This window comes from Pelobates fuscus, chromosome 1 (genome assembly GCF_036172605.1).
Source record: "Pelobates fuscus isolate aPelFus1 chromosome 1, aPelFus1.pri, whole genome shotgun sequence".
NCBI lineage: Eukaryota > Metazoa > Chordata > Amphibia > Anura > Pelobatidae > Pelobates > Pelobates fuscus.
Window position 1 is genome coordinate 90,903,076 of NC_086317.1, and position 13,221 is coordinate 90,916,296.

A 13,221-nucleotide genomic window follows, 5' to 3' on the forward strand; every position below is an offset into this window, starting at 1 on the left:
AGTGGAGAGGGCGGAAGCCAGATTGAAGGGGGTCAAGGAGAGAGTTGGAATTGAGGAAATGAGACACACGGGTAAAGACAAGTCTTTCCAGAAGCTTTGAGGAAAAAGGGAGCAGGGATATGGGACGGTAGTTAGAGGGGGTGGATGGGTCGAGGGATGGTTTTTTTTAGTATAGGTACTACAGTGGCATGTTTAAGGTCAGCAGGGACGATGCCAGAAGAGAGCGAGCAGTTGAAAATGTGTGTTAGAGAAGGCACGAGACAAGTGGAGAGAGATCTGATAAGGTGAGATGGGACAGGATCGAGCGGGCAAGTGGTGGGGCGAGAGGAGCAAAGAAGAGCAGCCACCTCTTGGTCAGTAGCTGGAGAGAATGTCTGAAGGGTAGGAAAGGCATGATCTATGTGTGCTTGAGAAACAGAAAGGCAAGGAGGGGAGAATTCTTTCCTTAGCTGTTCAATCTTGTCAGTGAAGTAACATGCAAAGTTATCAGCAGTAAGGTTAGTTTTGGGGGTGGCCACAGCAGGGCGAAGAAGAGAATTAAAGGTGTGAAAGAGACGCCTGGGGTTGCGGGAACATGAACTAATGAGAGCGGAAAAATAGGACTGTTTGGCAAGGGCAAGGGCTGCACTGTATGAACACAATATGAATCTATAATGGAGAAAGTCTGCCTGGGTGCGGGACTTCCTCCAGGAGCGTTCAGCACAACGGGAGCATCTTTGCAGGTAGCGCGTTGATTTAGTATGCCATGGTTGGGGGCGGGTCCTCCTCGAGGTGCTTGTTTGGAGTGGCGCTGCAATAGGTGGGCTTACTAATTTAAAAGCTGTTGAACTGAACCCCATCCCCCCAGAGCTTTTTTCTTCTTGATGCATTAACTGTATTTGCATTCCACATTTGATTGTTTGTAATTATTTCTTGTTTAAAGGAACACTGTAGCAGTAGGAATCCAAACCTGTTTATTTAACATTATAGTGTCCCTGTCCTAGTGGGGTTAATGTGTATCAAAGAGTTACTCCAACCACCATTACCACTTCTTCTTTTAGAAGTGATCATGGTGGTAGGAATCTGTATGTGCAGCATTTCCGCTTGAAACACTGTACATACAGAAATATACAAACTTTTGTCTCTACCAAAAACATGGGGAACCAGCTGAACCTATAACAAAATAAAACATAACATAGTGTAATACAGTAAATCAATTAATTTAAAATATATGTGCTTGATCAAATGGAAACTCAAAAGATAGAGATGTGTTAAAAAATAAAAAATAAAGAAGGATCCAATGCTTCCTCTGAATTGGTGGTGCGGACAAAATACTCCTCACAGCACTTCTTTGGATAGGTAGTATAGTAGAAATTGGCTTTATTAAATAAATAAATAAAAAATACAAATGGGTCCTATGTGTTTTCATTCTAATAAGGTACTTCCTCAGGGACCAAGAGAAAATCAATATATAAAAACAACCAGCCATCAAACTAGACTGACAGCCACTAGAGGTAAAAAAACAAAACTGCAGTGATTTACATTGCATGGTTATAAGGACAAGGTGACTGCACCCAGATCACATAATTGAGAGGAAATGGTCAAGGGTAACTATAGTGTTCCTTTAAGGGTTTATCCACTAAACCCTGAATTGTAGCAAATCCTTATGATAAAATGTAGGCAAATATTAGCGGATTTGGCAAAATTCGCCATCTACCCCAATCATGTCAAACTCAAAGGCTAGCACGGGCCAAATAAACAAGTTTAGGTTGGCAGCAAAAAAGAAAAACCAAAACGTAAATTTTCATAGAAGCGTAGGTTTGTTTTGAAAAGTACAGCATCCCCCTCTGCTAAACCCCAGCCCCCTCCCCCCCCCCTCCCCCTCCCCCTCCTACTAAATCACGGCCCTTGTTTAAAAAAAATAAAAAAATTAAAAATTAGCCAACAAGCAGACTCCACTTACGTTGCCGCTGCCCACATGAGAGTCCAGCCTCTGGTATACCCCCAATGGCACCGTCCACACCCTGTGCCAAAGCGGATCCTCCCACTACTCCTTGAAAACCTGTGACGGTGGAGCACGTTGACGTCCCGTTGGAATGTGACGTGGCATTTCGTGCCTCCGTGCACCTCCAGGTCCTCTACTGTCCAGCCACGGCCATCGCAACACTGACAGACACACACTCACACTCACTCTGTGACAGACAGACACCCTCACTCTGTGACAGACAGACACCCTCACTCTGTGACAGACAGACACCCTCACTCTGTGACAGACAGACACCCTCACTCTGTGACAGACAGACACCCTCACTCTGTGACAGACAGACACCCTCACTCTGTGACAGACAGACACCCTCACTCTGTGACAGACAGACACCCTCACTCTGTGACAGACAGACACCCTCACTCTGTGACAGACAGACACCCTCACTCTGTGACAGACAGACACCCTCACCCTCTACACATAGAAACATAGAAACATAGAAACATAGAATGTGACGGCAGATAAGAACCATTCGGCCCATCTAGTCTGCCCAGTTTTCTAAATACTTTCATTAGTCCCTGGCCTTATCTTATAGTTAGGATAGCCTTATGCCTATCCCACGCATGCTTAAACTCCTTTACTGTGTTAACCTCTACCACTTCAGCTGGAAGGCTATTCCATGCATCCACTACCCTCTCATAATAATACTTCCTGATATTATTTTTAAACCTTTGTCCCTCTAATTTAAGACTATGTCCTCTTGTTGTGGTAGTTTTTCTTCTTTTAAATATAGTCTCCTCCTTTACTGTGTTGATTCCCTTTATGTATTTAAATGTTTCTATCATATCCCCCCTGTCTCGTCTTTCCTCCATGCTATACATGTTAAGATCCTTTAACCTTTCCTGGTAAGTTTTATCCTGCAATCCATGAACCAGTTTAGTAGCCCTTCTTTGAACTCTCTCTAAGGTATCAATATCCTTCTGAAGATAGGGTCTCCAGTACTGTGTACAGTACTCCAAGTGAGGTCTCACCAGTGTTCTGTACAATGGCATGAGCACTTCCCTCTTTCTACTGCTAATACCTCTCCCTATACAACCAAGCATTCTGCTAGCATTTCCTGCTGCTCTATTACATTGTCTGCCTACCTTTAAGTCATCAGAAATAATCACCCCTAAATCCCTTTCCTCAGATGTTGAGGTTAGGACTCTATCAAATATTCTGTACTCTGCCCTTGGGTTTTTACGTCCAAGATGCATTATCTTGCACTTATCCACATTAAATGTCAGTTGCCACAACTCTGACCATTTTTCTAGTTTACCTAAATCCTTTTCCATTTGGCTTATCCCTCCTGGAACATCAACCCTGTTACATATCTTAGTATCATCCGCAAAAAGACACACCTTACCATCAAGACCTTCTGCAATATCACTAATAAAAATATTAAAGAGAATGGGTCCAAGTACAGATCCCTGAGGTACCCCACTGGTGACAAGCCCAAGCTTCGAATATACTCCCTCACTCTCTCTCTCTCTACACCCTCACACTCTCTCTCTCTCTACACCCTCACTCTCTCTCTCTCTCTACACCCTCACACTCTCTCTCTCTCTCTCTCTCTCTACACCCTCACTCTCTCTCTCTCTCTCTACACCCTCACTCTCTCTCTCTCTCTCTACACCCTCTCTCTCTCTACACCCTCACTCTCTCTCTCTCTCTACACCCTCACTCTCTCTCTCTCTCTCTACACCCTCACTCTCTCTCTCTCTCTCTACACCCTCACTCTCTCTCTCTCTCTCTACACTCTCTCTCTCTCTACACCCTCACTCTCTCTCTCTCTCTACACCCTCACTCTCTCTCTACACCCTCACTCTCTCTCTCTCTACACCCTCACACACTCTCTCTCTCTCTACACCCTCACTCTCTCTCTCTACACCCTCACTCTCTCTCTCTCTACACCCTCACTCTCTCTCTCTCTCTCTCTACACCCTCACTCTCTCTCTCTCTCTCTACACCCTCACTCTCTCTCTCTCTACACCCTCACTCTCTCTACACACACTCTCTCTCTCTCTCTCTACACACACTCTCTCTCTCTACACACACTCTCTCTCTCTCTCTCTACACACACTCTCTCTCTCTCTCTCTACACACACTCTCTCTCTCTCTCTACACACACTCTCTCTCTCTCTCTACACACACTCTCTCTCTCTCTACACACACACTCTCTCTGACGGACACGTGCTCTCTCTCTCTGACGGACACGCGCTCTCTCTCTCTCTCTGACGGACACGCGCTCTCTCTCTCTCTCTGACGGACACGCGCTCTCTCTCTCTCTCTGACGGACACGCGCTCTCTCTCTCTCTGACGGACACGCGCTCTCTCTCTCTCTGACGGACACGCGCTCTCTCTCTCTCTGACGGACACGCGCTCTCTCTCTCTGAAGGACACGCGCTCTCTCTCTCTGACGGACACGCGCTCTCTCTCTCTGACGCACACTGACGCGCTCTCTCTCTCTGACGCACTCTCTCTCTCTGACGCACACTGACGCACTCTCTCTCTCTCTGACGCACACTGACGCACTCTCTCTCTCTCTGACGCACACTGACGCACTCTCTCTCTCTGACGCACTCTCTCTCTCTGACGCACACTGACACGCACTCTCTCTCTCTGACGCACACTGACACGCACTCTCTCTCTCTGACGCACACTGACACGCACTCTCTCTGACGCACACTGACACGCACTCTCTCTGACGCACACTGACACGCACTCTCTCTGACGCACACTGACACGCACTTTCACTGACGCACACTGACGCGCGCGAAGGAGCAGTGAGGAGCAGGAAGACTGAGCTCCCTCGCTGCCAGCCGGGTACATTTTTGCAGAGTTAGGCACCTGCAATGTGGGGAGAGCAGGTGCCTACTGTGCCTTAACATGTCAAACTCGCGGTTCGCCGGGCTGCAAAGATATTCATTGTGGGCCATCGGTCGATTCTACTATGTAGTCACAGTGTAGCTATTTTATCCTGCATGTAGCCGTGGAGAGTAAAGTGAACGGACCTTAATGTTCATTTTGTGGCATACTGACTGATTAATGTTAACACACTCTTTAGAGGACCACTATTGTCTCAGGAATACAGATGTCTATTCCTGACACTATAGGTCTGAAAGCACAGTTTAGGTGTCCTGCCCCTTACCTCATTTTATGTACCTTTTTCCCAGCCGCACTGGGCCTTGTCAGTGCTCCATGCTCTGCCTCCTTGGCTGAAATCATCAGTTTTTAAGATCTTAGACTATCCAGTGCTTTCCCATGAGAAAGCAGTGGGAGGCTAATGTGCAAACATGGCAAAATGCCGAGCTCGCCAATCAGTATCTCTTCATAGACATGCATTGAATCAATGTATCTCTATGGGGAACGTTTTGTGTCTCTATGGAGAGTGTGGAGACGCTGAATGTCAGTGCTGCACAGTATTCAGCATTGCCCCACGAATCACCTCTAGGTCCGTCTGAGTGACTGCCACCAGAGGTGTTCCTAGGCCGTAAGGTAAACCCTGCCTTTTCTCTTAAAAAGCCTGCAAGGACTTTAAGCTGTAGTTGTTCTGGTGACTATAGTATCCCTTTAAATAGCTCTACTTTTGTCGACTAAAGAGTATTTTGCATCATTACTCTATACTTGTTTCTCTCTGTGGTTGAATGATGTTCATATATATTGGCTTTGTGATACAATATCCTACAATCCTTATACATTTTGTGCAAAATCCCACCTTTTTAATTGCAGTGCCATTCTGCTTGAGTTGAAAATTTGCAATATTTCCATTTGTATTAAGCATGTTTCTTCTTATATTACTTAATTCGCTGTTTTTCCTTTCTCGCAGTTTTCTGTCCACGGGCTAAAAGCAGAACATTCTTATGTAGTTCTGTGAGAATAACATTTACAGAAGGCATAATAAATAAAACAGTACTGATATATCAGTAACATGATGATGAAATCCTATATTCATGTAGTTATTTTTAAGTTGTCCTTCATTAATAATTCTAGTCTTTCTTAAGAGGAGAAAGTGTTTTTATGGTATTTTTGCTTACGTCAGTGGCCCTGTTTTTCTGTAAGCCGCTGTATATAGCAAGCATGTCAAACTCAAAGTCTAGCACCGGCCAAATAAACAAGGTTTAAGTTTGTGGGCCGCAAAAAAAACCCACTTAAATTTTCACATTCTTGCACACACAAGAAGGGGCACTATAGTCACCAGAACAACTACAGCTTATTGAATTTGTTCTGGTGAATAGAATCACTACCTTCAGGCATTTTGCTGTAAACACTGTCTTTTCAGAGAAAATGCAGTGTTTACATTACAGCCTAGTGATAACTTCACTGGCCACTCCTTAGATGGCTGGTAGCTTCCTGTGTCATGGCTGCCTAAAATGCATCCAAACATTCAGTGTCTCCTCCCTCTGCATGCAGACACTGCATTGATTCAATTCATCTCTATGAGGAGGTGCTGATTGGCCAGGGCTGTGTTTGTATTGTGCTGGCTCTGCCCCTGATCTGCCGCTTTGTCAGTCTCAGACACTTCTATGGGGAAGCATTGTGACTGGATCAGGCTACCACTTCTGCTGATGTCAGCAGGCAGTGGGCAGGTCTAAAGGAAACAGGAACAAAGTAAGCAGCTGCATACTTGAATACAAGCAAGATTTTACTATATTTAGGGATGCATGAGGGGAACAGGGGGGCTAGATGGTGGTTTTAACCCTATAGGGTCATGAATACATGTTTGTATTACTGGCCCTATAGTGCTCCTTTAACTCACTTGCTTCTGTCCATGCAGCCGTAGCCGCACTTCCCATGGCTGTTACTCACACAACCTGCATGAAAAAAAATGGTTTCACTTTCAATTAGATGTTAACTCACTTTAGACATTTTTATCTCCTGCTCTGTAAATTGAACTTTAATCACATACAGGAGGCTGTAGGTGGTATAATCCCCACCTGGGATTCTTTGGAGTATTATATCCAGGAAATAAAAAATAAAAGAAGTATACGGTATAAAATATATATAAAAGCCAGGTAGTAATAAAAGATGATGGTTTAGACGTAAAAAGGACCAAAATCTATTTTATTAACAGTATATAAAAACAGTAAAAATATTTTTACTGTTTTTATATACTGTTAATAAAATAGATTTTGGTCCTTTTTACGTCTAAACCATCATCTTTTATTACTACCTGGCTTTTACATATATTTTATACCGGATACTTCTTTTATTTTTTATTTCCTGGATATAATACTCCAAAGAATCCTAGGTGGGGATTATACCACCTACGCTGTTACATAGAGCAGTTAGTCTGCCCTATATATTGTGAGTATATTTTATTATTTTATTTTATCACCAAAGATTTTATTTTTCCTGTAGGAAAGCATTGAGAGACTATTGCACATCTATGGCAAAATGCAGCGCTGTGCCAATCAGCATCTTCTCATAGTGATACATTGAATCAATGCATTTCTATGGGGAGCGTTCAGCATTTCCATGCACAGAGTGTAGACTCTGAACGTATGTGTTGTGCACAGTGCTACACTGCAATAGAAAGCACCACTAGTAGCCGTGGAGTGACTGCCACTAGAGGTGTTACTAGGCAGCAATGTAAGCACTATCCTTTTATTGCTTAATCTGCAGGGACAGGCTATAGACACGAGAATTACTACATTAAGCTGCATTGGTGCTGGGAACCCTAAAGTTATTTTGGGTTTTTAGTGTCCAAAGTGTCCTTTTAAAGATATTTTTCTGGCAAACATAATCCTGTGAGGTGGGTATAAAGCCTGTTTTCACTTTTTGCTTTACATTTTCTGTATCTTATTCGCCCCCCCTTGGACTAAGAGACGTGGATGTAACAGGCATTCATGCTTGGAAATTGTAAAGTCACAGTGCCATATAACATGATCTCATTTGTGAAATAATACTAAAAGCAGAAGAAATTTTACTCATTTTAGATCTGTCACATGATTGTATCCAGATACCAAGAGAACATTATGCTCACAGATACGTTAACACCATTTTTATAACAAATTAACTTTTTGTGAGACCGTTGAATTACACTATAGTTTCTGTTTTGAGTCATTTTTGATCCCTGAGAGAATTAGTTCTTGGTTCTTAAAATAACCTTTAGATAAGATTGTTAATATTATATGTGCTTATCCCTTTATTTAATAAACATGTACTCCACCTGGCCAGTGGAGGATTAAAAACCCTTTTTTCACTTACCTGATTTTTCGGCGGTGTCAGAGAGATCTGTAAACCTAATGCACATGTGCCTCAGTTGCCTGTCGCACATTAGACCTTCACTATAGGAAACCATTGAGTCCGTTCTTTTCTATGGGTGTTTTTAAGACTGGATGTCCTCATGCAATATTGACATGGAGTCTCTCCTTCCTGATGATGAACAAATAGATACAACTCTTCTAATGCCATAATCACACTATTAGTGAGAACTAAAAGGGTTGTATCTCACTGCTCTGTCTCTTCACCCCACGCAAAATGTAATATTTATGAAAATACATCAAAAGGGTTACCCCGCAGTATGTATAATGCATATTGTGCAGGATTCTTCATGGTCTAATTTCGTGAAGGGACACTCCACTGTCAAATATATATATACCAATAGAAGAGATGACCAGCACTCACGGATTCCAAAAGGTGCTTAAAAGTTATACGTTTATTGCTCAATCTTTAAAAAGCTGCTTCAACGTTTCAGTCCACGTTTGGGACTTTCATCAGGAGGTTCCATCAGGGGTTTCATCAGGGGTATGGAGTGTACATTTAATCTTGTACATCTACTTTTGATTTCGACATAAAAACTGTTTTCATGTGCGACCCTTTTCATCAATATGTATACGTGATATGTGTCCCTAAAAAAAATAAAAAAACATGGTGGATATGGTAACCCTTCTATTAAGCCCTCTTCTTAACGCTCTTTGACTAACAAATTCCCTAATGTTCTGCATGCCCATTCCTCAAAAAGAATGTGAATCAGAAGTCCTTAAGAATCTCAATATAGCTACTTTCTCTTTATTTGCAGTTAACCTCCATAAAGGATCGGTTAGCATAAATTTTTCTTTTCTTTTTTAATGCTGCATTAGTTTGACGTTATTACGTTTGGTCATTTTCCTGAGATGTGGTGCATTTTTTTGTGTGTGTGTGTGTGAAATGCAATAGGTCTCTGCCCTTCCCCCTTTATAAACATCAGAACCCAATCATGTTTTGTAAGATAGGGTGGAGAGATAAATGCAAGAAATAGAACCCACTGACAAAAAAGGAGTGAAATGCTGGGCCAGGCAGGTGAGGTGGATATTACATCACTTACCTTACATCAGTGTTCCAATGTTAAATTATCTTCATATAAAGCATTACAGCACTTAGAGATATGATAAATGCTTCCCTCCCCCCAACACACCCTGCGCCTGGCAACATCACTGCTATTTTTATCCACATTTGTTTGAAGCAATTATTATAGCAGACTCCGAAAGGCATACTGAGACAAAGAGCTTATAGCAAACTTAAATGTTAAGTAATTCTGAGTGATAAAACTTATTGCAAATCAATTTCCACATTGACTTTTGATGGTAATTCAGCTCAGATTGAAAGGACTGGTATAGTGCGGCATTTCACCTTTGTATACACCTATCATGAAAGAACAGGTACAACATATTGTTTTACATTGGCGTGATCGTATATACAAGAATTACAATTGTCTACCTGCCTGCAACATGTTTTACATTTCTTGAAACTGCAAGATATTTTTCATGTATGTTTAATTATAAAGGCAAACTTCTTAAAATGAAATCGTGGGAGAACCATGACCTTATTAAACCTGTGTATATTTTTTGGCAGTAGACTGGTGTATAGAATAGTACGTATAAGAAAACACAGTGGATAAAAATGACTGGAAGTGGGTGTTTTTATCATAACTACTGTTGTCTGTCTGTCCATCCCCAATTGTATCAAAGATTAACCCAAATATACCATAGCATTTCGTTTTACATATCTACACATCTCTGAAACAATAGCGCCAACCCAGCCCACTCTGATATATGGCCAATCAGGCGTGAAACATAGACATTTCTTTCACGCTTGAAATGTGCATCTTAACCCATTTGTTCTTGCAGCTAGGGTTCAGTAGGCTCTAGGTTGCACACCCAGAGATTTGTACCCTCTTGCTGCTGGGTAGAATGTGCTGGCGATGTAGGATAGATGTTGGTACCACCCTTCACATGTGGGCGATGTGCTCCTTAACTACTTTCAGAGTGACTGACTCTATTTTCCCCATTTTGATTCTCTACATACAGTTCTCTACAGCTGACAAGCTGATTTTTGCATACTTCTACTCATTAACTAATGTTATGTAATAACTTTTAAAACTTGCTACCATTTATGTTGCTGCACTAAAACTTTATATTGAACCTCATGTGTGTTGTACTGTTAGAGTGCACTTGTCATTAGACCGAGCATACGATTAGATCTATACACTGAGCTTGGTATATTTTACATTGAATACATTTGTATTCAATGTATGTGGGATCAATTTTTTTTTTTATTTTTTTTTTTAACACCGGGGTCAGTTTAAATGGACACTGTAGGCACTGTAACGCTTTCATCTCATTTAATTGTTAATAGTGCATGGACCCTGGCTTTGTCCCTCCATTCAGAGTTAAACTATTTTCAAGCAATAGAACACTAAATATACATACTATGACCCACAGCCATGCCCCTACTGGAGTTATGGTTAAAGGGACTCTATAGTCACCAGAACAGCTATAGCTTAATGTAGTTGTTGCCTTCAGGCATTTTTATGCAAACACTGTCTTTTCAAAGAAAAGGCTGTGTTTACATTGACCCTAAGGACACCTCCAAGTGGCCACTCCTCAGATGGTCACTGGAGGTGCTTCCTGGCTCAATGCTGCACAGTAAGCAGCACTGCCGTTCATCGTCCCCACGCTCTGCATGGAGACGCTAAATTTTCCTCACCGAGATGCATTGATTCAATGTATCTCTATGAAGGAGGTCCTGAATGGCCAAAACGGCATTTGGCCCCTTCCCGTGCCGATTTCAGCCAATCCAATGCTTTCCTTATGGGAAAGCATTGATTGGCTAAAAATTTGCCATTTTGATGATGTCACAAAGGGGGACGGAGCCAGCGCCAGCCAACCCGCACGGCGCTGGAAATAAGGTGTTTTAAACTTTTATAGGGGGCTAAGTGGGGGGCCTGACCCTATAGTGATCCTTTAAGATTACATGCTTCCTTCTAGCCATACCAATTCATGCCAGCAATGGGTGCTGTGATAGGCTAAATGTAGTCAGCTGACACTCAGCCAATCACAGCTGTCTCTTGTTACTCATGCTAATGTTTACTCATTAGCCCAAGCAGCACGGGGATGTAATCTCTTTGGGACTCGTTTAGCATTAGAACATTAACAGAGGTTTGAAGCAAAATGGTAGGATGATGCCAAGGGAATATAGACACTATAACCACTAAAATGAAGATGAGACAGTGCCCACAGTGTCCTTTTAACATGGTACAAAATAAAACCCAATTCCCTGTTCTGGATGCCAGGCAGTGTGAAAACAGCCGAGCCTAAATAGAATGTATTCACATTGGCATTTAAGGAAGTGATGTTTGGTTTCCAGGTGATCGTTCATTTTCTTACATTGCATAGATTTAAGATGGTAGTTTTCCGGTTTTCTAATTCATAAATCTTTCATCAAAATTGGCAAACTCAAGCGCTGTAGAAATGTACATATCGTGTTGGCACTTGTCTGCTTAGCTTCTCTGCATTCCTCCTCTGTTTTGTTATTGCCACCATAGATTGTATTATTCTTACAGTTAGATTTGCTGTGCAATCACTTTGTCTTTTTTTAATGCTTTATCTTTTTGTTCTTTCTGATTCCAGCATTGCTGTACAAACCAATAGATCGCGTGACCCGTAGCACACTTGTTCTCCATGTGAGTATCTCTGTCATCAGCCACAAAAATAACATTACTCATATTTTAGTACAGGGGCACCATGCAGAACTTCAAGTCCCATGATCCTCTTCTCTGCAATTGGCCTGCCCTTGTGTAAAAGGCAAACAATTTCAAGCACTCTGTTGGTATTAATAATGCCTTTCTGAAAGCATTCAGATTTTTGTAAACAAAAAGAAAATCTAACTTAACTTAATAAAAATAGTAGAGTACACTTAAAAACAAACTAACAAACTCTAATTTAGCTCCGACTTGTATATTTCCATATAATAGTGACCTTTTCATTTACCAGGTCTTATCACAGTTAATGAATATAAATCTTTGTGTATTCTATTTGGTATCAAGCTAATTTCAATATTTGATAAATATCCAAATTTTACTTTCCATTGTTTTGTGAGGATAAATGCCAATTTACTGCAGGGCAACACCCCCTGGTGGAAACATGAAAAACAACAATGTCACTTTTAAAACACGTGTAAGCTAATTTAGTTTACTGATATAAATGTTCTTTAAAGCCATGTTGTACCTTGACCTTAGACTATTCTCACAATACTCTTTAATTTGAAAAAATTCAAAAGTAGTCTCTATAGTGAAGTCCAGAGTTTACATTTAATTCAACAAGAATTCTAAAGATAGTCAAATATACAACACAGGTAAAAAAAACATCCAAAAAATGATGTCCTCACATGTAGATCCCGATAAGAAAGGGACAAAGGAGCAGAAGCGAGGAATACATTATGTAACTTCTAGTAATAAAGTTGTGATAAAATTATGATGTTTTTGCAAGTTCTAGGATTGCTTACATAGCAAATACTAGATGTTGTCACTGCTTTTCCATTTTGAATTGATATGCTCACTAACTAACATCGGCATTCATTTATTGGGTTGCTTTGTTTAACCACTGCATTGTGTCTATGATGTCCCAGTACATCAGAGTGTGAGGCTTGGAATGTATTCCTCTAATTTATTAGTACCCAGAATATGTATAGCGATCTGCAACCACTTAGTAGTATAGTGCCACATGTATATTGCTGAGTTTTATTTGCTTAGCATTGCTGAGTATCCAATAACGATTGTATACCTGGAGTTGCTTGGTATTGCTGAGTATCTAATAGTGATTGTTTACCTGGAGTTGCTTGGTATTGCTGAGTATCCAATAACGATTGTATACCTGGAGTTGCTTAGTACTGCTGAGTATCTAATAGTGATTGTTTACCTGGAGTTGCTTAGTATTGCTGAGTATCTAATAGTGATT

General features: G+C 41.4%; 1 protein-coding gene across 5 annotated transcripts in view; it reads left to right on the forward strand.

The window, feature by feature from the left end:
* The window catches only part of ABR (ABR activator of RhoGEF and GTPase), a 328,573-nt gene that overhangs the window by 222,726 nt on the left and 92,626 nt on the right, over positions 1–13,221 (forward strand). For all 5 annotated transcript variants that reach the window (XM_063450023.1, XM_063450024.1, XM_063450025.1 and 2 more), the window contains one exon: positions 11,896–11,948. In XM_063450023.1, the coding sequence (XP_063306093.1) occupies positions 11,896–11,948 (53 nt within the window). The remainder of the gene's footprint in view (positions 1–11,895; positions 11,949–13,221) is intronic.